General features: G+C 37.8%; 1 protein-coding gene across 11 annotated transcripts in view; it reads left to right on the plus strand.

The window, feature by feature from the left end:
* The window catches only part of BIRC6 (baculoviral IAP repeat containing 6), a 149,594-nt gene that overhangs the window by 82,113 nt on the left and 41,105 nt on the right, over positions 1–26,376 (plus strand). For 10 of the 11 annotated variants that reach the window (XM_039352325.1, XM_039352326.1, XM_039352331.1 and 7 more), the window contains 14 exons: positions 1,342–1,621; positions 2,849–3,105; positions 3,389–3,497; positions 4,554–4,775; positions 6,328–7,108; positions 7,644–7,787; positions 10,060–10,189; positions 13,378–13,509; positions 15,084–15,251; positions 16,820–16,993; positions 18,115–18,311; positions 20,068–20,368; positions 23,555–23,772; positions 25,704–25,868. In XM_039352325.1, coding sequence (XP_039208259.1) covers positions 1,342–1,621; positions 2,849–3,105; positions 3,389–3,497; positions 4,554–4,775; positions 6,328–7,108; positions 7,644–7,787; positions 10,060–10,189; positions 13,378–13,509; positions 15,084–15,251; positions 16,820–16,993; positions 18,115–18,311; positions 20,068–20,368; positions 23,555–23,772; positions 25,704–25,868 — 3,278 coding nt within the window. The remainder of the gene's footprint in view (positions 1–1,341; positions 1,622–2,848; positions 3,106–3,388; positions 3,498–4,553; positions 4,776–6,327; positions 7,109–7,643; positions 7,788–10,059; positions 10,190–13,377; positions 13,510–15,083; positions 15,252–16,819; positions 16,994–18,114; positions 18,312–20,067; positions 20,369–23,554; positions 23,773–25,703; positions 25,869–26,376) is intronic. The other variant, XM_039352328.1, reaches the window with a different exon arrangement.

Raw genomic sequence — 26,376 nt, forward strand, 5'->3', positions numbered from 1 at the left:
TCTCTCTCTCTCTCTCTCTCTCTCTCTCTCTCTTTCTCCCCCCCCCCCTCCTATCTGCTGCTCACCTGGCAAGCTTCACGCTGTTGTCCAACAAGCTCAGGGGTAAGCAACCTCGTCTCTTTTATGACTCATGGACTTCAACTCCCAGAATTCCTGAGTCAGCCTAGCTGGGCTAGCTAGCTCTCTCCTGCCCTTCCTGCTTCCTGCAGAGATGCAGCAAAGGGAGGAGCTCCGCCCAGTAAGCTTTTCAGCTCCTCGAAGAACGCTGTGAGTGCACTCTCTTTTACACACACAAACACACACACACACACACACACACAGGGAGGAAGGGGCAGGAAAGCGCAATTGCCTCTCTCTGTCTCTGTCTCTCTCTGCAAAGGCAGAGGAGGCTGGGAGCCACAGAGGCTGGGAGCCACAGGGGAAGGCTCAAAGAGCCGCATGCGGCTCCGGAGCCGCAGGTTGCTGACCTGTGGTCTATCTTAAAAGATCTGACAAAGTTCTAGATGCCAAAATGGACAACCTTCAAAATTCTTACATTTATTATCAACATTATATAGAGTGTGGAAAACAAATAAGAAATTAAAAGTCATGAGATAAAAAGAAACATAGCTATAGTTTACATCAAAACTGTTCACCATCTTTTGTCCTCCATCCATGCTTCTGCTGTGCTTACACACTATACCTTTTTAAATGTAAGTTTATGATCTTTTCTTAATTTAGTTTTAGTTTTAATTTCCTTGGAGAGAGAAACTCCTTGTATTTAATAATTTGATTCATTGATGGTACCTTTTTTTATTTGACCTATACATACCAGCTACTTCTCTGTTGATTTTGAGTAACCTAAAAGCTGTCTTAAGATATTTGGCCCTCTCTTTCACTATAGTCTTACCTACTTCCTCATTCTGAGAAGATTTGAATGTGTTAGTGCGTCTAGTCAGTTGTAGACATTAATAGCAGCTATTTGTTTTTGATAATCTCAATACTTTTAGGATTATAATTCTGTCTTCCCTTGGTTAGTTCCATAACCAATTGTTCGAGGTGCTATGAGTGTGTATAGACATATGCCACAAGATTTCATAGTTTTAAATATGCAATAGCATATAGGCTTATATATTGCCCCATAGTGCTTTACAGCACTGTCTGAGTGGCTTACAATGTAAGCATTATTTCCATATTGCCCAAACAATCTGGGTCTTCATTTTACCAACTTTGGAAAGATGGAAGGCTATTTCCATTTAATATATGAATGTTTTTATTTCTTTCATGTTTTAAAGTAATGAAATTGATGTCTGTAAATTTTGTTGTGCATATAAATATATGTGAACACTCCTATCTCTACAGCATGCCCTTCTTCGGTATCCGTTGAAATAAGTGCAGATGGGGTGAATATGTTACCTTTGTCAACACCTGTTATCACAAGTGGTCTTACCTACATAAAAATACAGCTTGTGAAAGCTGAAGTTGCCTCAGCTGTGTGTCTTCGCCTTCATCGCCCACGGGATGCTAGCACGTTAGGACTATCTCAAATTAAACTACTTGGACTCACTGCCTTTGGTAATACTTCATCTGCAACAGTCAATAATCCATTCCTTCCTTCTGAAGACCAGGTATCTAAAACAAGGTATGTTTTATCAGTAGAGATATCAGACTAATTCGTTTTTCCTACGTGAAACAGTTTTGCTATATTATAAGACTTAATGGAAATTATTATTCATACTGTCCCTCCAGCAAACCTCAGGCAAGCAGGAGAGGGGGAAATTGTGTGGAGTTATGCCGACTCACATTTCTCTAAAGATCATTGCAAGTTTGACAATCAGGCTTGAAAATAAACTTCTAGTTGCAGTTTTCGTACAGATTGTATCTGTTCCTATAATGGTATTTGAGAAAGACTTTGGGAGGCAGAGCAAAGAGACTTTGCCTGGGGAACGAACAGATAAGAGACTGCGTAGCCCACAATTGGGTAACTGGGTGGGGCAAGATGCTCACAAGAGACCCTCCCTAATTTCTCAGGTGATAAAGAAGATGGTAGGAGAAGTATATTTTCAGGCTTGCAAGATTCTTAACATAGTTTTATAATAAAATAGAATTAGCTTATCTAGTCATCTCTTATCAGGTCTACCTAGTAAGGCTGACCCCTATGGTGACTAGACTTCCAACAAAAATTTGAATTTTGTTGACGTTCGTTGGCTTAATATGTAAGCCTTTAATGGTTATTGCCCCTCCTTTTATACCAGCTAAGCTGGCTCAGGAATTCTGGGAATTGAAGTCCACGAATCATAAAAGAGCCAAGGTTGACTACCCCTGTTTTATACCTTTGTTCGTTTTCTGAAATCTATAATATTTTTTTCACTAATTAGATTTGGGAAAATAACCATAAATAATTCTTTTCTGTTCGGGGAAAGCATTGGATTATAAATTTAAGCCTCACAGACAATTTGTAAGGGATGAAGATTCGAATTTCTGACAAGCAAGTCCAGAAGAATGTTTTTTTATGCTCTGTAGTTTTAAATTTTAGATTTTAAAAGTTTCATACCATTCTCATTGTAACTCGTACTAATGTGATCTAACATAAACAGTCCTGGCCTGTAATTTTTATTTGAGGAGCTGTGAACAGGTTAACCTCTCCATGAGAATAACTTCTGAACTTCAAGTCTAAATATCTCAACAGAGAGGTTTCTTTCAAAAGAAATACTACTGTTATTTTCATATTTTTAAAATAAATTGGATAAACCTGCAAGGGGGAGGGGGAACAGTCCTTTTTGATTTTCTACTCCAACTTACATATTAATTATTTTTCATGTTGAAGTCAAGATGGAATCTGTTTTAATTGTGCTTCTGTCTTTTCCAGCATTGGATGGTTAAGGCTGTTGCACCATTGCCTCACTCACATAAGTGATTTAGAAGGAATGATGGCTAGTGCTGCAGCACCTACTGCCAACCTCTTGCAGACATGTGCTGCTCTACTGATGTCACCATATTGTGGCATGCATTCTCCAAATATTGAGGCTGTGCTTGTAAAAATTGGACTTCAGTCCACTAAAATTGGCCTCAAATTAATTGATATTCTTTTAAGAAATTGTTCTGCCTCTGGGAGTGACCCTACAGGTAAGAAAATAGTTTGATCTCTTTCTAGTTTTAAACTTGCTGAGACTTCTTCTCACAAAAAAAAGGAAGTATATTAGTAGATTATCATGCATTTACATATAGTGAGATGTGAAAATATGTCTTGATTTTTCCAATTCTGTGTTTCCAAACTGTAATTATTGCAAGCAAGAACTTGTGTTTTTCTTAATTAAAACTATTAAAATATCTTGGCAGACCGGTGAGTTATATATTATATCATCCTTAGTAAAAAAAATTTTTTTTTAACTTTCATTTATATGAGAAGATTTGAATAGCCCCTTGCTTTTTGGAAGATTGAATGGCTTGTCTTCTGATTCCACAATTGACATTCTCTATCAGCTTGGGACGACTCAGGACCCTGGAACAAAAGAAAGGTAAATATTTTCTTTTTAAACAGACATACATAATTGGACAAATTTGAGATCTATAAATTGTATCCTTCCTTTCTTCTTCACAAACATATCTCTGTAATCTAATTTGGATGCAGCCATTTTGTATGCATAGTTGCAGTTCTGCAATATACATGGGGATATTGCTTATTTGAACTTCAGCCAATAGAGACTAATATATTTGGCATTTGGGAATTAGAACAAAATTTGCTCTTAGTCGGCAGAATAGATAGCAGCCTCCTTTTTGATTTTGAGTTTCTTGTAAGTAAGTTAAAATATACTAAAATTCCAAATGTTAGGAGTGGATAAATTCTGTGAGGGGAGCCTGTATGTGTGAATCACTGAACATAAAGACAAGGTATAAAAGCCAGAACAAATTAGTGATATTGTTTGATTGTTGTGAGCTGCCCAGAGTCATTGAAAGTCAGGCACGTTATAAGTTTAATAAATTGTGGCTGGTCACACAGTCAGCCATATGTTTAGACTGAAATTGACATGTTTGTCCACCTATGAAGTCTTTCCCAAGAACCTAGAATAGGCGGATGTTGTTGTTGTTATTATTATTAAATAATTTTTGGTTTGAGATTTTTTTCGCTTGTGTGCTGGTTTAAAATTCATTTTTTCTCCAACATTAATCATATTTTCTCAAATCTGTTGCACGGTATGGTTACTATGTATTGTAGCGCTATTGTGTTTTTTTGTGTGTGTGTTTTGTTTTTACATGTGAGCCACCAAGAGTCATTTTGATAGCGGCAGCATAGAAATAGATTCCACAAATATATGTTAAAAGGCTCCTACCCTCGTAGCCTTCCAGAAAGCTGTGAAAACTTGTTGTTTATCCCAGCTATTTAGGCTAGAATGGGGAGGAACTGATGGATATTAGGCCACCATAGTAGAGAATGTATGAGTGACATTATTATTTAAATTGTTTTTCTGGTGAGCTGCTTAGGATTATTATACATAAGACAGGTGGCTATATATGTTTTACACATAAATAAATATGCCTACCATATGCTTTCTTAATGTATTTCCACCTTCTAGAATTCAAGCTTTGTTGAAATGGGTCAGTGATTCTGCAAGAGTTGCAGCCATGAAAAAAAGTGGCCGAGTTAACTATGTCTGTCCAAACAGTTCTACAAGAGAATATGGTCTTCTCATGCCATCTCCTTCACATTTGCATTGCGTAGCAGCAATTTTATGGCATAGCTATGAATTGCTTGTAGACTATGACTTGCCAGCATTGTTGAACAGAGAACTTTTTGAGTAAGTAGCCTATGCATTATTTTTACTAAGTGACAGAGGTCTGGACTAGAGCTCCATGTGTTGTTGTTGTTTTTAAATCTCTGTAATGCTTGAGTGCCACAAACACTCAAGTACTTAAAACATGAATTGCTGATGTAATAAAACTGTATCCACAAAAAGTGGCTTTCCCAATGAGACCACCAGTCCTTTGCTCTTTACATGTAAGTTTTACTGATTTTTTTTTTCCATACGTTTTTGACGAAAGGCTGGTACAAGTAGTCCTCGGCTTATAACCATTGTTGAGCGACCGTTCAAAGTTACAACAGTACTGAAAAAAATGACTTATGACTGTTTTTCACACTTGTTACTGTTGCAATATCCCTCCACGGTCACGTGATCAATTCAGATGCTTGGCAACTGGAATGTATTTATGATAGTTGCAGTATCCCAAGGTCATGTGATTCCCCTTCCCCTTTGGCAACCTTTTGACAAGAAAATCAGTGAGGAAGCCAGAGTCACTTAACAATCATGTTATTAATTTAATAACTGTGGCAAAAAAGGTCATAAAATGGGACAAAACCCACTTAACTTTTGCTTAGCAACAGAAATTTTGGGCTCAGTTGTGGTCATAAATCGAGGACTCCCTGTATTGTAAATTTAAAAAAAAACATGCACAAAGCTAAATGATTGTTATGATAATTATCATTCAGAAATATGGAACTAGTTTTCCATATACCTTCATAATCCAATAGTATTTTCCTGCTTGCTTGGACAATGTCTACTCTATCTGTTGTGGAGAAGTCTTCTCAGTTTTCACTTCAGATGTGGGTATTTTTAAAATGCAGTGAAAGTTTTGATTCTGTACTAGTATAGGCCAGTGGCAAGGGTTCTATAACTGCAATTCTAGAACAGGTCTATTTACCTATAAACTTGCTTTTCTTGGGAAGTGTTAATCTTCAGAAGTTCAATTTTAAAATGTACATCTCTTAATTGGCAGGTCTAGTCCCTTTTAAGGCAGTCACTTATTTTGTGGCATCAAAAGTATAAGAAATTTAACTGTACAAATATTTTCAGGAGGATGTGCATTCAAATAAACCCCAAGTCCTGAACAGAACCATGGTAGTTTAGTCTGAATCTTCAGTATCTTCAGATAATGAAGAAGGAATCTATGATAATCTAGATCTGTAACTATGCCACAGGAAAACTTCATCAAATTTATAGTTCCAGAGCTTCAAATTAATGTAAATTGAAGACAGTAATACTTTGAGAAAAAAGAATTTGTATGAAAATTACCTGGCATATTAGATTTAATTGATTTTATGCCTCCCTTTTTATTTGTTGACATAAGCTTTTTAAAAAATCTCTTGTTTTGTTGTTCTTCAACTATAATTGCAAACCAGTAGCTATTGGCCTCAATAACTTCCCTGGTGACTCAAAATTCATATTATCAATATTTAGTCATGCAGTGTGCTTTTTCTGTTATCTGTGTTTAAATAGAACGATTGAATTCAAGGCTAGTTTATGTGTAATTAATATATACAGTTTTCTAATTAGTTTTTTTCTTTCTCCTTAGGTCTCTGTTTAATTGGTCCATGTCTCTTCCGTGTAACGTGGTTTTGAAGAAAGCTGTTGACAGTCTCCTTTGTTCTATGTGCCATATTCATCCAAATTATTTTTCCTTACTCATGGGGTGGATGGGTATTACTCCTCCCCCTATGCAGTTGCAACATAGACTGTCCATGACAGACGACAGCAAAAAACAGGATCTTACTTCGTCTTTAACAGATGACTCTAAAAATGCACAAGCACCCCTTGCACTAACTGAATCGCACTTGGCCACTCTTGCTGCCTCATCACAGTCCCCTGAAGCTATTAAACAACTATTGGACTCAGGGTTGCCCTCCCTCCTTGTAAGAAGCCTTGCAAGTTTTTGCTTTAACCATAGTTCTGCCTCTGATTTCAATGCTCCATCAACCGATAATTCCCAAGACAGGATCAGAAGGCATCACGTTCCACAGCACTTTCATAAAATGCCTATCACAGCAGATTTAGTTGCCCCTGTTCTCAGATTCTTGACAGAAGTTGGAAACAGCAACCTTATGAAGGACTGGTTAGGTGGCTCTGAAGTCAATCCACTATGGACAGCACTTTTATTTCTACTCTGCCATTCTGGTGCTACTTCTGGAGGACATGCTACAGCACCACAACAGAATAATGCTAGACCTACTTTGCTTACTTCAACTTCAGGAATAGGACTGACTACTCAGCAGAGAACAGCCATTGAAAATGCTACCGTTGCATTTTTCTTGCAGTGTATTTCTTGCCATCCTAATAATCAAAGATTGATGGCTCAGGTAACATAAACGTTAATCTGAATAGTTGATGTAGCATAAAATATCAACTTTAGCTGGATTTGAAGGACTGGATGAGAGATTTTCTTGTGGTATGGCTAACTCTTTTATTCTGGCACCTATGATGAGATCAGAATTCAGTAAATGTGCATGATAGCAAAGTAATCTTACAGAATAAAAATTCTGGAACTGCTGAGGTTCTTATACTACTGCATAACATGGGAAGCAACTTCAAGAACTTAGCAATAGCAAATTTTATTACAGGTCAGAATGGGTTCTAGCTGTGTTAGGAATCGAGAATGGCCTGCTTCAAAGTCTGGGCTCTTTGGGTAAGGTTGAAATAGCCCAGTCCAATAGCGGAATGTGAGTTGAGGGAATTTCCTGCAGATATGCTCTGTCTAAAGGACCTAATTCTGCTGAAGCTGATTTAAGGAAAGGAAAATGGGGAAACTGATAGATCAACAAATGTATGCCCTATTGTAGATACAACCAAATAAATATATACCTCTGCCTAAATTTGTTTTCATTCCTTTCATAGGTTCTTTGTGAACTTTTCCATTCCTCTCCTCAAAGAAGCAATCTCCCAACATCTGGAAATATTTCAGGGTTTATTAGAAGGCTTTTTTTGCAGCTGATGCTAGAGGATGAAAAAGTGACAATGTTTCTTCAGTCACCTTGTCCAGTAAGTTGTCTCCCAACATCCACTAGTACCACTGCTACCTACCCTCATTGCTAGATAAAACTCACAGTAGGTTGAAAATAAAACTTTATAACATCAGTTCCTACTAAAAACGAAATATTAAAATATATTTTTCCAGCCCTGCTGATGTAGATTAGCCTTGCCCAACCAATAACTACATATTACACAGTTCTTTTACAATATATAGTTATTCCAATTTTATTCATAATAATCACTGATTTTGTAAATTGCCCGTATGCGTAATCCTGTTCTATAGAATTCCTTATACTAAAATTTAGAAATCGTAACTTGAAATCATAACGTGCAAAAGAAGAAGAATGTATGTTTCTCATATCTTGACAAATCCTATATTTTACCATCTGTTAATATTAATTATGCTTCAGTTACTAGTGTAATCCATTTCCATGTTAATTACTTAATCCAATTGCCATTCATTGCTCCTGAATATTGAGATCATCTCTATTATATTTTTTGTTGTGTGGCGTGTGCTATTCCTTTCTTTTTTCCTTTTCAAGTAAAGAAGTTTAGAATATCAGTTTCATCTTGGTAGCTATTCACTGTAAATCATTGTAATTAATCTATTTCTGAACTCTTTTTAGTAGTGCTTTAATAAAAACAGTATACCCTATTTATTTTAAAACCTCAAGGTCACAAAAACTGCACAAAACCTCTGTACTTTTTAGAATTATTAATTAGGTGATATGGCAAATAGAGTGATGGTAGAAGTGATGGTTGGTGTTCAAGTTCTGGACTCTTTGTTTAGTTACTGTCTCAAGATAAAATCTGGAACTGGAATTTAGTTATACTGTACAAAATAGTATTTTGAGAATGTCCTAATTTAGTTGTTACTCAGCTCATTTGTAAGCTGTTGAAATCCCCTCAATCAAATGGTATTCTATAACTAGCATTCATTAGAGCTTATTTATTTATTTTATTAATACAATTTGTTTAGTCTCCCACCTCACATAAATCAACTCTGGTTGGCATGGAACAATAATATAAAACAACAAATGCAAAAATATAAAATTTATAATTAAGCGGTAAATATAAAAATGAATATATAACCCGTAGGCAAAGAGTGGGTAAAAATGGCTGCTTCGGCAATGGAGCCATCTAAGCATGTCTCCCATTCCCAGGCCTGATAACATAACCAGGTTTTTAGGGATTTCCACAATGATAAAAGGGATGGAGCCACACCAGCCCAGTGGCAACTTCTTTGTTCCTGTTATCTCTCTACTCCCTCTGCCTAGACACTTGGCACGTTGAGGTGTTAGTTCCTGGAGTCGAGTTTGAAAGAAGCTGCTTGTCTTTGGGGAGCTGTCCCTGAAACACCCCACATCCCTGTTCTTTTTTTAAAAAAATAAAAAGATCGTTTGTTTTGAGGGTTCCTGGACAGGATAGGCTTTCTGTTGCTCTTAACAAATAACTTCCAGTCACACACTTACCCAAAAAGAAAAAGGTACCTGATCAAAAGAACCAATTTCTCCCTCCCCATCCAGCCACCCTGTCCAGGAACCCTCAGAACAAAAGTTCTTTAAAGAAAAAGGAAGTGAACCATGGCATGGGGTGTTTCCATGTGCAGCTTGTTCCAAACTTGACTTGGTGCACTAGCATTTCAGAGGCTGCCTCCCTGCTTGCCTTCTTTTTTTTTCCCCTCCTCATTATTTTTGGCCAAGCTTTGGTAAATGAAGAGGACCAAAACAAGCCCCCACCCTTCCATTCTCAAGTCTTGGAAAGTTCAGTTTTCTGGGGTTTGATCTGTTCCTTTGGGGCATGCTGCTCACTACTGGTGTGCTGCTCCTAAGAGAGGAGGAGAAGAGAGAGTGCAAAAAGAGAGAGAAGCTTGCTGGGTGCCTTAGCAGATTTGGAAAGGAGATGACCGGAACAGGAACCACACCACACCTCAGTGGAGTGTGCATACACATATGGGGGAGGAGGCAGAAACAGGAAGAGAGTGAGCATCTGTAGCTGAAAAAGCTTCTGGATACTCTTCAAGGGCAGTTTCATGCTGCAATAATCCAGTATGGAGGTGATTAGTGCATGAGTGACTATAAGCAGGGCTTGCCAATGCAGGAATGGACTCAATTGGTACACGAGAGGAAGCCGTGCAAAAGTCCTCCCAGCCACAGTTTCATTGAGCAGGAGTTGTGAGTCTTGGGGAAAACTCAGGTACTACACAAACACACATTTTGAAATATTTACAGCCTTTTTATTTCTAAATCCTTAAAATAATTTTATGTTTCTTAACTTCTAGTTGTATAAAGGAAGAATTAATGCTACCAGCCACATAATCCAACATCCAATGTATGGGGCAGGACATAAGTTCCGTACTCTTCTCTTGCCAGTCTCAACAACACTGGCAGAGGTTCTGGATCGTGTATCAGGTAAGTTGCTTTTATTAAATAGGTATTTTTTACTCTAATCTATGGAAAAAAATCTCTCTCTCTCTCTCTATCTCTATCTCCATGTGTGTGTGTGTGTGTGTGTGCGTGTGTATGAAAGAAGCCTTTGATTGATGGATTTATACATAAATGCATTTTATTCCATGTATTAATTTATTGCTCAATACAGAATTATCTGTGGTAGAATGTATAATAAAAGGGTGTATTTATATCAGGGCTGAAGAGTACATCTGTATTGTTCTGTAATACTCTTTATTTAGCAGTCTTAAAGCATTTTCATTAAAGTGACTTAACATTTAAGAACCAGATACTGCTCAAAACTCATATTTAGAAAGATGTTATAGAGAAAAACATTTCACCAATATATTACTATAATTTAGAAAGCTATAATTATATTACTATAATTATAATTATATTACTATAATTTGAAAGCTTAGACAGCATCACCAACTGATGGATTCACAGCTGGTTGACCGGCCGTACTCAGCATGTGGTTCTCAGTGGAACTGCATCTGCCCCAGAGCTCTGTTCTGGACTCAATGCTCTTCAACATCTTCATCAATGATTTGGATGAGGGGATAGATGGGGAACTCATTCAATTTGGAGACGACACCAAGCTGGCAGGAATATCCAACACTCCAGAAGATAGGCTTAAGATACAGAAGGATATTGACAGACTTGAACATTGGGCGCTATCTAACAAAATGAAATTCAATGGTGAAAAAAGTAAGGTTCTACATTTAAGCAAGAAAAAATAAATGCACAGGTATAGTATAGGTCAGGGCTTTTCAACCAGTGGTACGGGTACCACCTGTGGTACATTGGCACCTGGCAAGTGGTACGCGACCATCCTAGAAAAGTGGTAGCGGGGGAGGGGAATGAGCTGAACCGGTGGCAGCACCGCACAAGCGTGAGTAAGAGATGGCTGGAGCTGCAGGGCTATCAGGGCTCAGCAGAAGTGCCAGGATCAGCATCAGGCTCTAGTTGGAGCTCGACGCTGATCCTGGCGCTTCTGCTGAGCCCAGAAGAAGCGCCGATCAGCTGGAATGTTACAGCATCTCCAGGGTCTTGTGATTTAATTCGGATGCTTGGCAAATGATTCATATTTATGACGGTCACAGTGTCCCAGAGTCATGTGAAGTGACTAAAACCTGCTGCAACCACCCAGCAGACGGGGGGGGGAATAAAAACCAAACAACCCCCACCCCACCCCCACTGCCAATCCTCAACAGAAATGCTCACAACAATGAAAACCTCGGACAGAAGGAAGAGCGCGGCCAGGTGGGCAGGCAGGTGTGTTGCACGGCTGTCGCTTGGGAGGCACTTTTTTCAGTGCCATTGTAACTTTGAACAGTCATTAAGTGAACTTTTGTAAGTCGAGGACTACCTGTACTTTATCATTTTTTTTCCTCTTTTTTTTTTTTTGGTCATCAAGTTTTTGATACCTTGCTAGGCGACTGGTGGTACTCGGATATTGCTGTATCCTAAAAGTGGTACAATGGGTGAAAAGGTTGAAAAGCCCTGGTATAGGTGGTACCTTGCTCAATAGTAGTAACTATGAGAGGGATCTCAGAGTACTAGTGGACAATCACTTAAATATGAGCCAAAAGTGTGCTGCAGCTGCCAAAAAAGCCAACACAGTGCTAATCTGCATTAACGGGATAGAATCAAGATCATGTGAAATGTTAATACCACTTTACAATGCCTTGGTAAGGCCACACTTGGAATACTGCATCCAATTTTGGTCACCGCGATGTAACAAAGATGTTGAGACTCTAGAAAGAATGCAGAGAAGAGCAACAAAGATGATTAGAGGACTGGAGAGTAAAACATATAAGGAACGGTTACTGGAACTGAGTATGTCTAGTTTAATGAAGAGAATGACTATGGGTGACATGATAGCAGTGTTCCAATATCTCAGGGGTTGCCACAAAGAAGAGGGAGTCAAGCTATTCTCCAAAGTGCTTGAAGACAGGACAAGAAACAACAGATGGAAACTAATCAAGGAGAGAAGCAACCTAGAACTAAGGAGAAACTTCCTGACAATTAGAACAATTAACTGGACAGCCATTTGTCTGAAATGGTATAGGTTTTCCTGCCTGAGCAGGGGGTTGGACTAGATGACTTCCAAGGTCTCTTCTAACTTTTATCATCATCATCATCATTATTGCAAATGTAAAGGGACATGTTGGTTTGAACTACAGGATAGGATAACCTTTAACCTTTATTGTCATTTTTTTACTGTGGGCACAACGGCACACATCAAAAATGAAATTTAGTTGCCCGCTCTCAAAGTGAAACATACATGACACATACCTAAACATACTATAAACAACATATGTATAGACCCACATCCCTACATATACGTAGCAAATAAATATTAAATACTGTCCATCTTGAATATATAATGGAAGGAGGAAGTTTGAGAGTTCACAAGGTTAATGCTGTATGGAATGAAACTATGGCTGAATCTGGATGTTCTGCTACAGCACCCATTATTCATAGTTGCAAGATCAAAGTGAGGTTTGCACAAGACAGATTTGGCTGCCTTTAGAGCAGATGTCCCCGACCTTTTGGGCACCAGGAACCAGTTCCGTGGAGAGAGTTTTTCTGCAGATCAGAGGGTGCATGATTTTGTGTGTTGCCTGCATCCCGCGGATGGGGCTTTGCTTGTTTGTGCAGACTGGTTGCTGGCATGCCGCGGACTGGTACTGATCCATGGACCAGGAGTTGGGAACCCCTGCTTTAGAATATATAATAATATTGCCAGAATGTAATGACTATATTCAAGTTGCATCAGTTCCACCTTATTTTCTTCCTATTTATTACTGATCTCAATACTGAACAAATCTTGTATATGTGTACATATTAGTGTTGTGCAAAACATGCAAAAGAAGTACTTTACAATGTACACACACACAAGCACACCATCTCTCTTTGATTATAGTATCTCTTTTGCAGGCTTACTGTATGTGATTATGTTGAATGCTGTTCTTGACTTTCTCTGCATGCATGTCCACATACAGCAACTTCATTTTGTTGCAAAGCATTTCTTTCAAATGCTTTCTATAGCCCTAGAGTGTGTGTGTGTACATGTGTATATACATACACCTTTAGATACATAAATAAGTAAGTAATGTTTTCTACATAATGTAATATTTTGTTTTCAGATACTCCTAGCATCACAGCAAAATTAATTAGTGAACAAAAAGAAGACAAGGAAAAAAAGAATTATGAAGAAAAAGAGAAAGTTAAAGCAGACAGCGGGTTTCAGGACAATTACAGTGTTGTTGTTGCATCTGGTATGTCTACTTTTATATCAAGTTATCATGACTGGGATGGTATGAAGAATAGTAAGCTAACTTTAATAATATATTTAATACTTCTTTTTAAATGTCAGCTATCCTGGTGGCTTGCAGTAATAAAGTTATGCCATGTGTTCAAGCATTAATGCAAAGGTGAATGAGGCACTGGGTATGGCATTGGACAAAGGAAATCCCAAACATTTTTCATGATCACTGAAAGTTTCCAAATCTACAACTCTCTCCTGCCTTCCAGAAGAGAGAACAGAAAAGACAAAAACAAAAAACAAAACTGAATGGAGATAGGCTGAGAAGAGGGATAACAAAACTAAATGAAGTTTGGGAAAGGAGTATTAATAATTGGATAGGAAAGAAAAATACAGTTTGCCCTTTACTTATATAGGCTGAGTGCAATGAGGCTGGACCTGGGGAAAAGCAGAGGGTGATGACTCTACAAAAATGTATATAAAATCCTGGGATAGAAGATGCTTTCCAGCTAAACATGTTGCAGCAGAAGTTGCTTCTCCCTTGCAATAGCAACTTCTGTTAGGAGGGCATAACTGGCTGTCTCCGTCCATTCAAAAGTAATTATGTAGGATATTGTCTCCCTTATAAATATGATAGTCATTATATGTTTTTGAACCCTTTTGAATTTTCAATATGTTTGCTCAGGTATGATCTGTTCTCCCCACAAGTCCTAAAACTAAAGAGAACCCAATTAAGCACAAAACTGAACTACCATGTTTCACAGATGAGATAAGGTTCTTATGCTGGAATGCAGCGTTCACCGAACACAACTCTTTTCATTTAAGCCCAGAAGTTCTATTTTGGTCTCATCCATCCACAGAACATTCTTTTAATGGCCTTCTGGCTTATTCTTGTGGTCTTTCACAAACTGTAGATGAGCAGCACTCGTGTTTTGTTTTTGTTCTGAGAGTATTGGCTTTCTCCTTGTAGCCCAGCCAGGTCTACCATTCTTGCTCGGTGTTCTCCTGATGAGGGTCTCATGAACACTGACATTCAGCAATGCAAGAGAGAACTTTAGTTCCTTAGGTGTTATTCTGGGCTTCTTTGAGACTACCCTGATTATTACACACTTTGCTTTTGGTTGGCCAACCACTCCTGGGGAGGGTAATAACGGTGCTGAATTGTCTCCAATTGTACACAATCTGCCTGACATTGGAACTGGTGCAGTCCAAACTCTTGGCAATAGTTTTTTAATCTTTTCCAGCCTTTTCCATCAACAACTGTTTTTCAGAGATCCTCAGATATCTCCTTTGTTCAGGCCAAGACATACTTCCATGTACCTGTGTCAACGAAGGTTCGGCTTTTGCCAAACATAAATATATAGCCTTGGATTATTACCCTGAATAAATAAAAGGAATGTATAATGTGTGTGTTTTTTTTAATTGAGCTCTCTTTATCTAGTTTTAGGGCTTGTATGGAGAACAGATCATGGTTTGGTTATCTTTATGCAGAAATTTAAAAGGCTCATTAACTTTTAAGCATCTGTGTAAACCTTCTTGAGTTGCATTGAAAAGTCTATAAAATGTAACCCTTCACTTTCATTACAGGTTTGAAATCTCAGTCAAAAAGGGCTGTATCGTCCACCCCACCTCGTCCACCTTCAAGACGAGGGAGAGTAGTGACAGATAAAGTAGGGAGCTCCTCCACAGGAAATGATTCTTCCAGCAAAACTATTAGTGTTCCTGTTTTTCACCTATATCATAAGCTGCTTCCAGGTAGATTTCTGCTTCTTTCTTTTTTTAATTAGACCATGTTTTTCAAGAATTCTAAGGTACATAAAATGATGTTGAAGATCTGCACATTTTCTCAGATTCACTGTAAAGAAACCTTGATCTAAAAAACAGAAGCTTTCTAATAAAATGAAATAGTCCTAGGCAACATTGTGTCTATAGGCCTGTAACCTTAGCATTATAGACATGGCTAGTGTTCACGGATAAACTTACATTTGAATCAGGTATTTGATTCAATATATGATGTTGTGTAGTAATCTGTTTGGGTAAATATGTGTTGATCACATTTTCTTAAACAAGTATTATAATAGCATTTCAGTATTTATCCAGACTAATATTGTATATGTAGTTTTATACAAATAGTCCTTGAATTATAACCATCCTTTTAGTAACCATTCCGTTATGAAGATGCTGAAAAAAGTGGCTTACAAGCAGTCCTTGCACTAACAACTGTCACAGTATTCTTGTGGGTGCTTGGCAGTTAGCATGTATTTATGATTGCAGTGTCCCAGGGTAATGTGATGTCATCTGTAACATTCCCAGGGGACCTCTAACAAAGTCAATAGGAGAAGCAGGGTACCCTTAATGACCTTGGCAGAAAGGGTCATAAAATTGGGTGTGACTCATTTAATGATCGCATGGATTAGGAGTGGAAATTTTAATCCCAATTGTCGTTATAAGTCAAGGACTATATGTAACAGAGATTTTTTTCAATATTACTGGAAAATCTGAGAAACGAAGCTTAACCGTGCTTAAGGATGTACTATAGCAGACATGTCAAACTCGTGACGTCATGTGACATCGCGCGACTGCCAGCAATGGGATGGACGCGGTTTCCTGGTACCACGTCCAGCCCGTGGGCTGGCAGTTTGACATACCTGTACTATAGGAACTGATTGCCTAGAACAGTGATGGCGAACCTTTCAGAGATCGAGTGCCCAAACTGCAACCCAAAACCTACTTATTTATCGCTGGATGCCAGATGGGCGTAGCCCATTGGGTGGGCGTGACTGTGGTCATGGCAGACTGGGTGGGTGTGGTCAAGGTGGGCATAATCACCTTGATGTTGCTCGTGGGGAGGGAGGCCTGTGGGGGCCGGGCAGGGTTGGGGGAGATCCAGGGGGTCTCTGGCAGGTGGGGCGGTGGGCAGGAAGCTCGTCCTGAGGGATGAGGTGAGGCAAGGTGAGGCAGGGCAGCGGTGCCATTGTCACAGGGCAAGGTGAGACAGGGACCAGGGCGGCTGCTGCTTGGCATCATCAGCCCCCGCACACAGAGGCCAACGAGCGCATGGGTGCTGGGATGCATCTGGCCACGTGGGACCTCAGTGAGTTAGCGGGCGGCTGGTTGAAGAGGGACGGTTGCCATCTACGGGGCATGGCGTGTGAGTGCCGCGTCTGGCACGCATGCCATAGGTTCGCCACCACTGGCCTAGCAAATGAAAAAAACAGAAGCTGCTTATTCATTGTGCTAATGATAATTGCTTATTTAAATCATGATTTGAATTGATCAGTTAAATACCAATTTAGAGCTTCTTGTAACTTCATGTGATTTAGGTCAGCCACTGCCACCCGAGATGACCCTTGCCCAGCTTTTGACTCTGTTGTATGACCGCAAGCTTCCTCAAGGATACCGATCTATAGACTTGGCAGTTAAGCTTGGCTCGAAAGTCATCTCGGACCCCAGTCTTTCAAAAACAGATTCATTCAAGCGCCTACATACTGAAAAAGGTATACTTAGAATTGGCTTTATATGGGTGTACATAAATGTGGAAACTTACCTAAAGTTTGATAAACTTACTGAAATATTTATACAATAGTGGCAAATATCTGTAGCTCAGGTGTAGGATGAGAGTGGAAGTTCATTCACCAAGCTTGTGGGTTGGTTTCTGAACTTCCTGTTACCTGGCTAGGTAACATCTGACCCACCAGAAGACCCTGACGTGACCTTCCCATCATACTTTTTAATAGGAATTTTAAAAGTTCTGATTCAGATACTAGTTCAGGCTTGAAACACTTCTAAAATGACTGAATACAAAACTGTTCCAGTTCAAATCAGTTCAATTCTATTAATGTTTTGCACATTCTTCTTGTCCCATTTTGTGCACAATGCTATATTATGCATCATGCCTAGCAAAAAAAATTGTCCAGAACATTTATGACAATTCTCAGTATATTAGTAAAAATAGGATGGCTGTAAAAATAATAATTTGTACACGGTTTCAGTCAGCTGATAATTAAGAAATGAAGATTTTTAATCAGGGATGTCTATGGAGATTTTCAGTCATCCGTGTCATGGTTGTCCTAAAGGCGCTTTTTTAAGAGGCAACTGGACGTTCTTGTTTTTCTCTGAAGACGTTTCATTTCTCGTCCAAGAAGCTTCGTCAACTCTGACTGGATCAGGGATATTGTAATTTTTTTCAACTAATCAAAAAAGATAGAAAATTTAAGGTTCTGTATACAGAATTAGAATACTCAAAATACTTTCAGTATTTTTCTCTTGCCTCAGAAGTATTCTTGCCATAGCTTTTTTCATTGTTTTTACTGAAGAATAAGAGTTGGAAGGGATCTTGGAGGTCATCTAGTCCAACCCTCTGCTCGAGCAAGTGGCTGCCCAGCCTATTCTTGAAAGCCTCTAGTGGCTTTGACAAACTACTTTCTGATTTTGCATGTTTCTGCAGAGATTTAGAAGTGTTCTATTTGTCCAAACATATGTCTCCTACTTAATGTATACTGTAGCTAAACAGTAGTGTGTTAGGCTGTGTAAATTTATAATCTCTCCAAGTAAATGTTATTTAATGGTATTTTTTACCAGTTTGACTGTTTTTATATGTTATGTTATGCACAAATAGAGCATGCAGATTTATTGGGACCTTGCCCTGAAGATGAAGCAGTCACACCAGTTGAAGAATGTATGGATACAGTGCTGGATGAATCTTTTCTTGATACTTGCCCACTCCAGTCCCCATTGCAAGTTTTTGCTGGGATGGGTGGGTTGGCCCTCATTGCAGAAAGACTTCCTATGCTTTACCCAGATGTGATTCAACAAGTAAGTCCAAAGAACATGTATAATTGACCTAATTAAAAGTTTCAAATCTCTGAAAAGAATGGGACAGATGAGCTTAATGGTGGCTAAGGTACTCAAACATATATGTCATTGTTTCTATCTTGGCATTTAATAAACATTGGAATCTATATTCCAGTTAAGAATTATTACATATAATTGTAATCTTCTATGTACCCTGCTTTAAAAAAAAATCTAGGGAATTTTCTTGTGTAGAGATAGATTAATATAATGATTAAAAGTATTGGAATTATTCAGGGCTTGCGGGCACAGAATCTGAGAATGTTCTAAGCACTTCGTCTCAGTTGTATTTGTTCATATTGTAGAAATGAGAAATTTTGCTATTAATACTAGTTCCATGATTTCAAACTCATATTTATCCTGGAAAATGCCTCTTAACTTGAATTAATGTAAAATAAGAAATTCAATATTGAAAACTGCCTCCAGATCTCTTAATGTCTATTTTTTGGTAGGGAAAGGCACAGAGACTCTTGCATTCTTTTACTAAACTTTTATCTGGATTTCCAAATAATTTCTCCCACCACTACGAGATATTTATTCTCCTGTTTTCTCATATATATATTTGAAAATCAGAAAAATGGTTTTTAAAAGCCCAAATCTGGGCTAACCGGGGGGGGGGGGGTGATCAAAAACATCCCAAAGGAACTGCTTCAAAAGCTCTTGAGCGCATCTAGTGATGTGTGGGCAAGCATTATTGTGAACCAACACTACACTGGAAGTGGTGCCATAAAACAGGGATCCCCAACCCCCGGTCCATGGACCAGTATCGGGCCACAGCATGTCAGCAATCGGTCCGTACAAACAAGCAAAGCCCCATCTGAGGGATGCAGGAAGCACATAAAACCACACACCCTCTGGTCCGCAGAAAAACCTCTCTCCACGGAACCGGTCCCTGGTGCCCCAAAGGTTGGGGACCTCTGCCATAGAAAATCCTGCCAAATGTGAAGATACCAAAGGAGTACTGTTAGTGAAGTTCAAGGAGTGTGGCTCGACCATCAGTTCAGAAGTCTACTGTGAAATGTTACAAAAACTCAGACGAGCCATCCATAACAAGCGTTGGGGCATGCTGATTTCTGGTGTGGTATTGGTTCACGACAGTGCTCGCCCGCACACCACTAGACACACCCAAGAATTTTTGAAGCAGTTCCATTGGGATGTTTTTGATCATCCCCCCCCCCCATAGCCCAGATTTGGTGCCAAGTGACTATTACTAAGGAGTTTCAAACCTTGTGTTACGACGTGCCTCAGTTTGAATGGCGATTATGTCGAAAAGTAATGTAATGTTGTAGTTTTCTAATGTGTATAATAAAAGTTCTGTATCTGCAAGTGTCTGTCATTGATAACCAAATGGAGGTTTATTTCTGAATTGCCCTCGTACTATGTTGAGTTGTTTTAAAATTCCAACACTGGAAATAAAAATAGAAAATTCCTACTGGTGTATTTACTTCCTCTTACATGATAGAAAATATAACTGTTTTATTTGAATATATGGCTTACTTTTTAAAATATGTGGCAGACACTTTCATAAAAACTTTCAAAAATACTTAAATAATAGGTAAATCTTGATTGTCAATTTAATTTTCAGTTACTGTTACTCAGTTATCAAGGGTGTTGTAAATAAATCAAGGAATTATTTAGTGATAACAGTTTCCAGCTAAAATGTGCTTTTTAATTGTCAGTCTTAGAGGATAGTTTTAAGCATCTTCTTTTCTTTCTGAAGGTGAGTGCTCCAGTGGTTACATCCACCACCCAGGAGAAGCAGAAGGACAGTGATCAGTTTGAATGGGTTACCATTGAACAGTCAGGAGAACTGGTTTATGAAGCCCCAGAAACAATTGCAGCAGAACCGCCACCAATCAAATCAGCAGTCCAAACTATGTCTCCCGTACCTGCTCATTCTTTGGCTGCTTTTGGATTATTTCTTCGCCTCCCAGGCTATGCTGAGGTGCTACTTAAAGAAAGGAAACATGCCCAGTGTCTGCTTAGATTGGTGCTGGGAGTTACAGATGATGGTGAAGGAAGTATGTACTGTAACTACTAAGTATATTTGGGGACTACTGCTAAACAATTATTCTGAATATGCAAGTAGACAAGTATTTGAAACAGATAAAACTGGCTTTTCTATGGAATTTTGGATTTTTTTCTGGCTTTGAAAGCAAAGCCTGTGATATTGAAAACTTGTTCTTAAAGACATATATTTCTTCATTCTTCCTTCATTGCACAGGGTAAAAATTGTTCCAAGCTAAAATAATTAATTTCCTTTTTTAAAAACTGAATTATTATTGTTTCCAGGGCTTCTCGTGGATTTTTGAATAATAGCAGTAACTGACAGCCTCAATATCATTGGCTTTGTCCTGTCTTTTTGTATTAAATAAGGATATTGGTAGCCTTGCAGAAATTAAATATCTACATATTGGCCTAGTTTTTTATCTGAGAGTTATTTTTTCTTATCTGAACTGATCCAGGTTTAGACAGTCTTTCACATAATAAGTCAAATTAATCTTAACTGGCACCTTGATCTGCTTTTGCTTCCCCTTCCCTAGGTTTGTGTTGCAGCCTTTTTGCATTATGCACAGAGTGGGAGACAATGTGAGCCGAGGTTATCAGAAAGTTACTAAGTGGATATTCTCTCTGTTGATATGCAGAAGCACACTTGACTATAGCCAAAATGTTTCCCACTTCTTGACCACTGTCATTCTGCTTATTATTAATGTCTTTCTTTCATATACTGTGAGAAATTATTGTTTAATACAATTCAAAACAATATAAGATTTCTCCAGTTTGGTTATTATTAGGTATGAATGGCCTGATGTATGCTTATTTTTATGATGTTGTTGTTGTTGTTGTTAATTGCGAAGTCGTGTCCGACCCATCGCGACCCCATGGACAACGTTCCTCCAGGTCTTCCTGTCCTCTACCATCTTTTGGAGTCCATTTAAGTTCACACCTACTGCTTCAGTGACTCCATCCAGCCATCTCATTCTCTGTCGTCCCCTTCTTCTATTGCCATTTTTTTTTTATGATACAGTATTTCATTTGCTGCAAAAATAAATATTTCTATGACTTAGAAATTTAAGTTTTGAGATGTTCATGTGTAAAAAACAAGCAGGAGTAACAGCTGAATTTTATAGATAAATATTTTATCTATTTATTTAAAGAGCTAAACAATGATTTGTTGTGTCTATTAATCATTCTAATTTCATCTGAAAATTCTTTATCAAAATCTTTTGTATGTCAGCTATATAGGTTTTGCATCTGTTTAGAAACCCAACAATATCTTGTACATCTGAGATTTTTTTGGTCAGAAACCTACCACATTTTATATGGCTTACTTATTTACTCTTATTTTTTCCTCAGTTGCTTTCCCATTGCTTGCAACAATCAGATTGGGAACATCCTCCATTTAATGCTGAGGTTTTCCTTTTGAAAGTAATTTTGCTTTTCTTTCCTATTTTCTGTTCTTTCTCCACTCGATCATTTTACCTAGGAAGGAAGGTTACCTATTTATAGGTAGGCAAAGTTGTCATGTTGCCTTTTCCACCATGGATACAAAACATAGCAGTAAATTGCCCCTCAGTGACATTTCTTTCTTTTTGCCTTCTCTGAGTGGGAGAGGATCAGCTTATTTGTGCCTTTATCTACTGACCAAAATTCACAAAATGAACTCAAGAGACTTCTGCTCTGGAAGTTACATCCTTTGAACATTTTAGCTGGTTTACACCGAGCTGATTGCTGTGATACCCACTAGCAAGAAATCATCTGCTGAGCTACCCCAGGTCACACAACTAATCACCTCCCACTACTAAAAGAAAGACATCAAGATTTTCCCCCAAATAGAACTTCACCCCAATTGTAGTCTTAATATTATTGCCTACACTTCCATCATCACCACTCCACACAGTAGTGAATCACATCCCCATTGCCGCGAATGCCTAGGAATTCTGATGGGTACTCTTCAGTTTCACTGCTGCTGCTGCACAGCTAGAGCAATGGATGCAAGACTTCATAATGGAAAGAAGTAGGGAAGTGTTCTTCTCTGGGCTCAAGAGGAAACACACTGTTAATACTATAACCCCAGTATTATGGGTACGATCATCAATCCCCAACCCTGGTAGGTACTTTCTTGGGAGAAATAATTTTTTTTCTTCCTGAAAGTCTTGAAGATATGTGAGATCTAGCATCAGTGCTATGACCAAGAGTATTCAGCTATCAAACCCATAAATAATTGTAGCTAAGTATGAAATGGTTGTACTGCTGCTTTGGTGTCAGGCACTGTAGTTTTACGCAGATGTGCTTGACTTTGTTCAACAGATTGATCCCAGAAAGCCCACAACTGACTTGAACATTTCCCTTTGATGGGAAAGGTCTTCTTAATCAATAGTTTCTCATACAAAATACAGTGTCATTTTTTTAAAGTTGGCACATTGATTCTGGCTTGTATGGAAGCTATTAGCCATATTTCATAGTTCCGATCTAATGGGAAGCTCTAGTTAGCTATTACATCTTCAGTTGTTTTCTCATTTCTGCAAAGGGAAAATAACATAGCCATGTACAGCTGCTCAAAGGTTTTGCATTTCTCATCTTGTTAAAAGGAGATTTGATGGTCTGATGCAACCAAAATGCTTATAATGGTATAAATCTTTTAACATATATTCATTGATTTCATAAAGTTACTCACATACAGAAATAAACCTTGTACAATAATTGCATGTGTAAAATTTATATTCCCAAAGGAACAAGGCAACACTTATTGAATTTTTAATGCCGTGAACAGTTTGGGGAAGGTCAATTTAACCTCTTGTAAGAAATATTTTCATATAAAAATGTTCTATATTCTAGACAATAGTCACATGCAAAGAGTATAATCCTCATGATAGTGTGATGTGTGAAAAATGATAAATAAGTTTACTAACTTTAAGAAAAGCCATGTTTTGTTACCATACAGCAAATAGTTTAATTAATACACTTTCCTGCTGGGGCACTTTCAAGCATATTAACACTATATTATAGGTACACATCATAATGGAAGGGTGATGCATCTGTTTTCCATTACTTTCCCCAAGTCCTGCAATCAGTGATGCTTAAATGTACAATAAAACAAAAGCAGTATTTTAGACACCTAATGAAATATTTGGTGTGTATTTGAAGTTTAATGCATTATGCTAAGCCATTGTGATTGAAATGTTTCATTTCTTTCTTTTATTTAGGTCACATTCTCCAGTCTCCTTCAGCTAATGTGCTTCCAACTCTTCCATTTCACGTGCTGCGCAGCTTGTTCAGCACTACGCCTTTGACTACTGATGATGGAGTACTTCTTAGGAGAATGGCCCTGGAAATTGGTGCAGTTCACCTTATTCTTGCTTGTTTGTCTGCTCTTAGCCACCACGCTCCAAGAATTCCCAATTCTGGTTCCAACCAAACAGAGGTGAGTTTGACTTCCAGAATAATTATCTCAGAATTATCAAGATGGTGGAGGTTGTTTTAATAATCCAACTTTATGTCCTTTATTATCAATACCTATGAGATTTTGGCACTGGTATTCTGTGTATGGTTGACTGCTCAAATAATTTCTTCCAGAAGAGTCTGGACAGCCATTTGTCCGAAATGGTGTAGGGTTTCCTGCCTGAGCAGGGGGTTGGACTAGATGACCTCCAAGGTCCCTTCCAACTTTACTACTATTACTATTACTAAATTTTCATAAAATGGGAATTTGAAATATTAATGTTTCTGTCTTAATTTTGTAAGGCTAAAATACACATGCAATACCGGTTTTAATTATACAGCTCTTTTTGGAACACAGAGATCTCAATTTTGTAACCTACTTAAACATATAAGCTTACACCTATGGATTTCAGAGCGTTGCTAGTTATTTAAAATAATATTTGTTTTGCTTAATGATCCAGAAGAGTAGCATGGTATTGAAAGGATGATACAGCAATCAATTTCCACAGTAGTGTGCTTGCTAAAGGATTGTTTTTCAAGATTATTTTACAAAATTAAGCTGTCAACAAGAAGCTTTCTCAGCAAGTTCTTTGAGAACAAGTCTTAATTAATTAATGGTTACTGGATACAGTTTTTTATCTGCCATGTCCTGGAGTGTCTATCCCAAACTCCTGCACTCTTTCTAATAGCAGTTCCTTGTTTATTATAAAGACATTATTATGTTCAGTTTTTGTAATTGAAGCTTGCATAAGCATTGTGTGCTTTTTGAAAGTTTAGTGGCCTGGAACTTGGTGGAAAGATGACAACTTTGTGTGAGCTCCAGAAAAAAACTTGTCAGTTCAGATAAGAGTTTTTTCCCCCCCCTAAGAACCGGCTGTAATATTTTTTAGCTTCACATAGACTTTCATGATGTGACTTTCCCCCATTTGTAAGGTGGAGATCCAATTAGTACATACAGATGTTGATGGCAATGTAAAAACATTATGAAACTGTTTAAAATATTTTCCAGTCTTGCTTTTAAATAAATATAATTGCTTGAAAGACACATGATAATATAACCACTGTCTCCCCATAGTGCTTGCACACACAAAGTGTTTTGTAATATAGAATAGAATGTTTGCTACCTAGATGAAAAGTTGCAATTATCAATTTATTCTCAAAAATGTAAGCTGTTCACAAAGAATATTCATGGACTTAATAGTCATTCAAATCAACCTTCTAGGGAATTTATATTTTTCCAATTAATACCACAAATTATTTAAGTACTTATTTAACTTAACACTATGAATTATCTGAATTTTAGGATGGATGAATGGGTGGGTAGGTAGTTAGGTAGATTAGCTTTTTGAATCATCAGATGAAAAAAATGTATTTTCTCAGAAACACAAGCCATTATACCTGGTTGACATTTCTGTAGAAACCTGCACCCTTATTTTTGTTAAGAAGATAGGGAAGCAGATCTTTTTTTATCAAACTTTTGTCTCCTACATGTATTTGTCACTGTTTTAAGCACTAGAATCAGATGTGGCTTACTGATATATAGTATGTGAACATTTAAAATCAGCAAAATAGATAAATGTTATCCTACAATGGATAACATTTATTGTAAAGACCAGTTAGAATTTTTGTTGAGTAAGCTTTTACTGTATCCCATCTTATCCATAAGCCAGATACCAAAATAAGGAGGGCTTATTCAGAAGGGTTTTGTTGACTCCTTGCTCTAGAACAGGGGTGTCAAACTCGCAATGTCATATGATGTGTCACAACATGTTGTGACTTTTTTCCCATTGCCGGCAATGGGGTGGGCACGGTTTCGACATGACGCATCCCGCCCATAGGCTGGCAGTTTGACATCCCTGCTCTAGAATATAAATCTGTGAAATTTGAAACTGCAGTTTAATTGTTTTTAACTAGCTACAGGTGTCAAGCACACACAATAGTGCATCAACAGAAGAACAGCAACTTTACTGGGCTAAAGGCACTGGATTTGGAACTGGTTCTACTGCTTCAGGATGGGATGTGGAACAAGCTCTAACTAAACAAAGACTGGAAGAAGAGCATGTCACGTGTCTTTTACAGGTATTAGAACAATATAATATTCATATACATTCAGTTTACCAAAAAGTAAATCTTTGATTTGAGAGTTACACTGAATTGCCCTTTTATTGGTATTGAATGTCATTTGTATTACATATTTAAAAGATTGACTCCTAGATTCAAGAATTTAATGGGCCTGCTTGAGTATTTTTTTTTCTTTTCTGATACATTTTTTCATGCTACATAATGAACATGTTGGAATGTAAATTGGTTTCACTAAAAAAAAAATAGCAATTTTATTTCATTATTGAAAATTTTCTGACATTAACATGTGGCATTTGGAATCTGTTTTGAGCAGAGAAGTATGAGTTTTAATTAAATCTGATCATTTCTGTAGTGATATTTATATCAGGAATGCCTACATTGTTCACTAAATGGGCTTTTGAAATTGATGAAGAATACTTATTAATTTTATTTTAAATATATTATTTCTCTGTACTAATGAAAAAGAGATTTTTTTAAATAGTTTTCCTACATATTATGTATAGTA

This window comes from Crotalus tigris, unplaced genomic scaffold (assembly GCF_016545835.1).
Source record: "Crotalus tigris isolate CLP2741 ecotype Arizona unplaced genomic scaffold, ASM1654583v1 scf7180000018420.1175843, whole genome shotgun sequence".
Taxonomy (NCBI): Eukaryota; Metazoa; Chordata; class Lepidosauria; order Squamata; family Viperidae; genus Crotalus; species Crotalus tigris.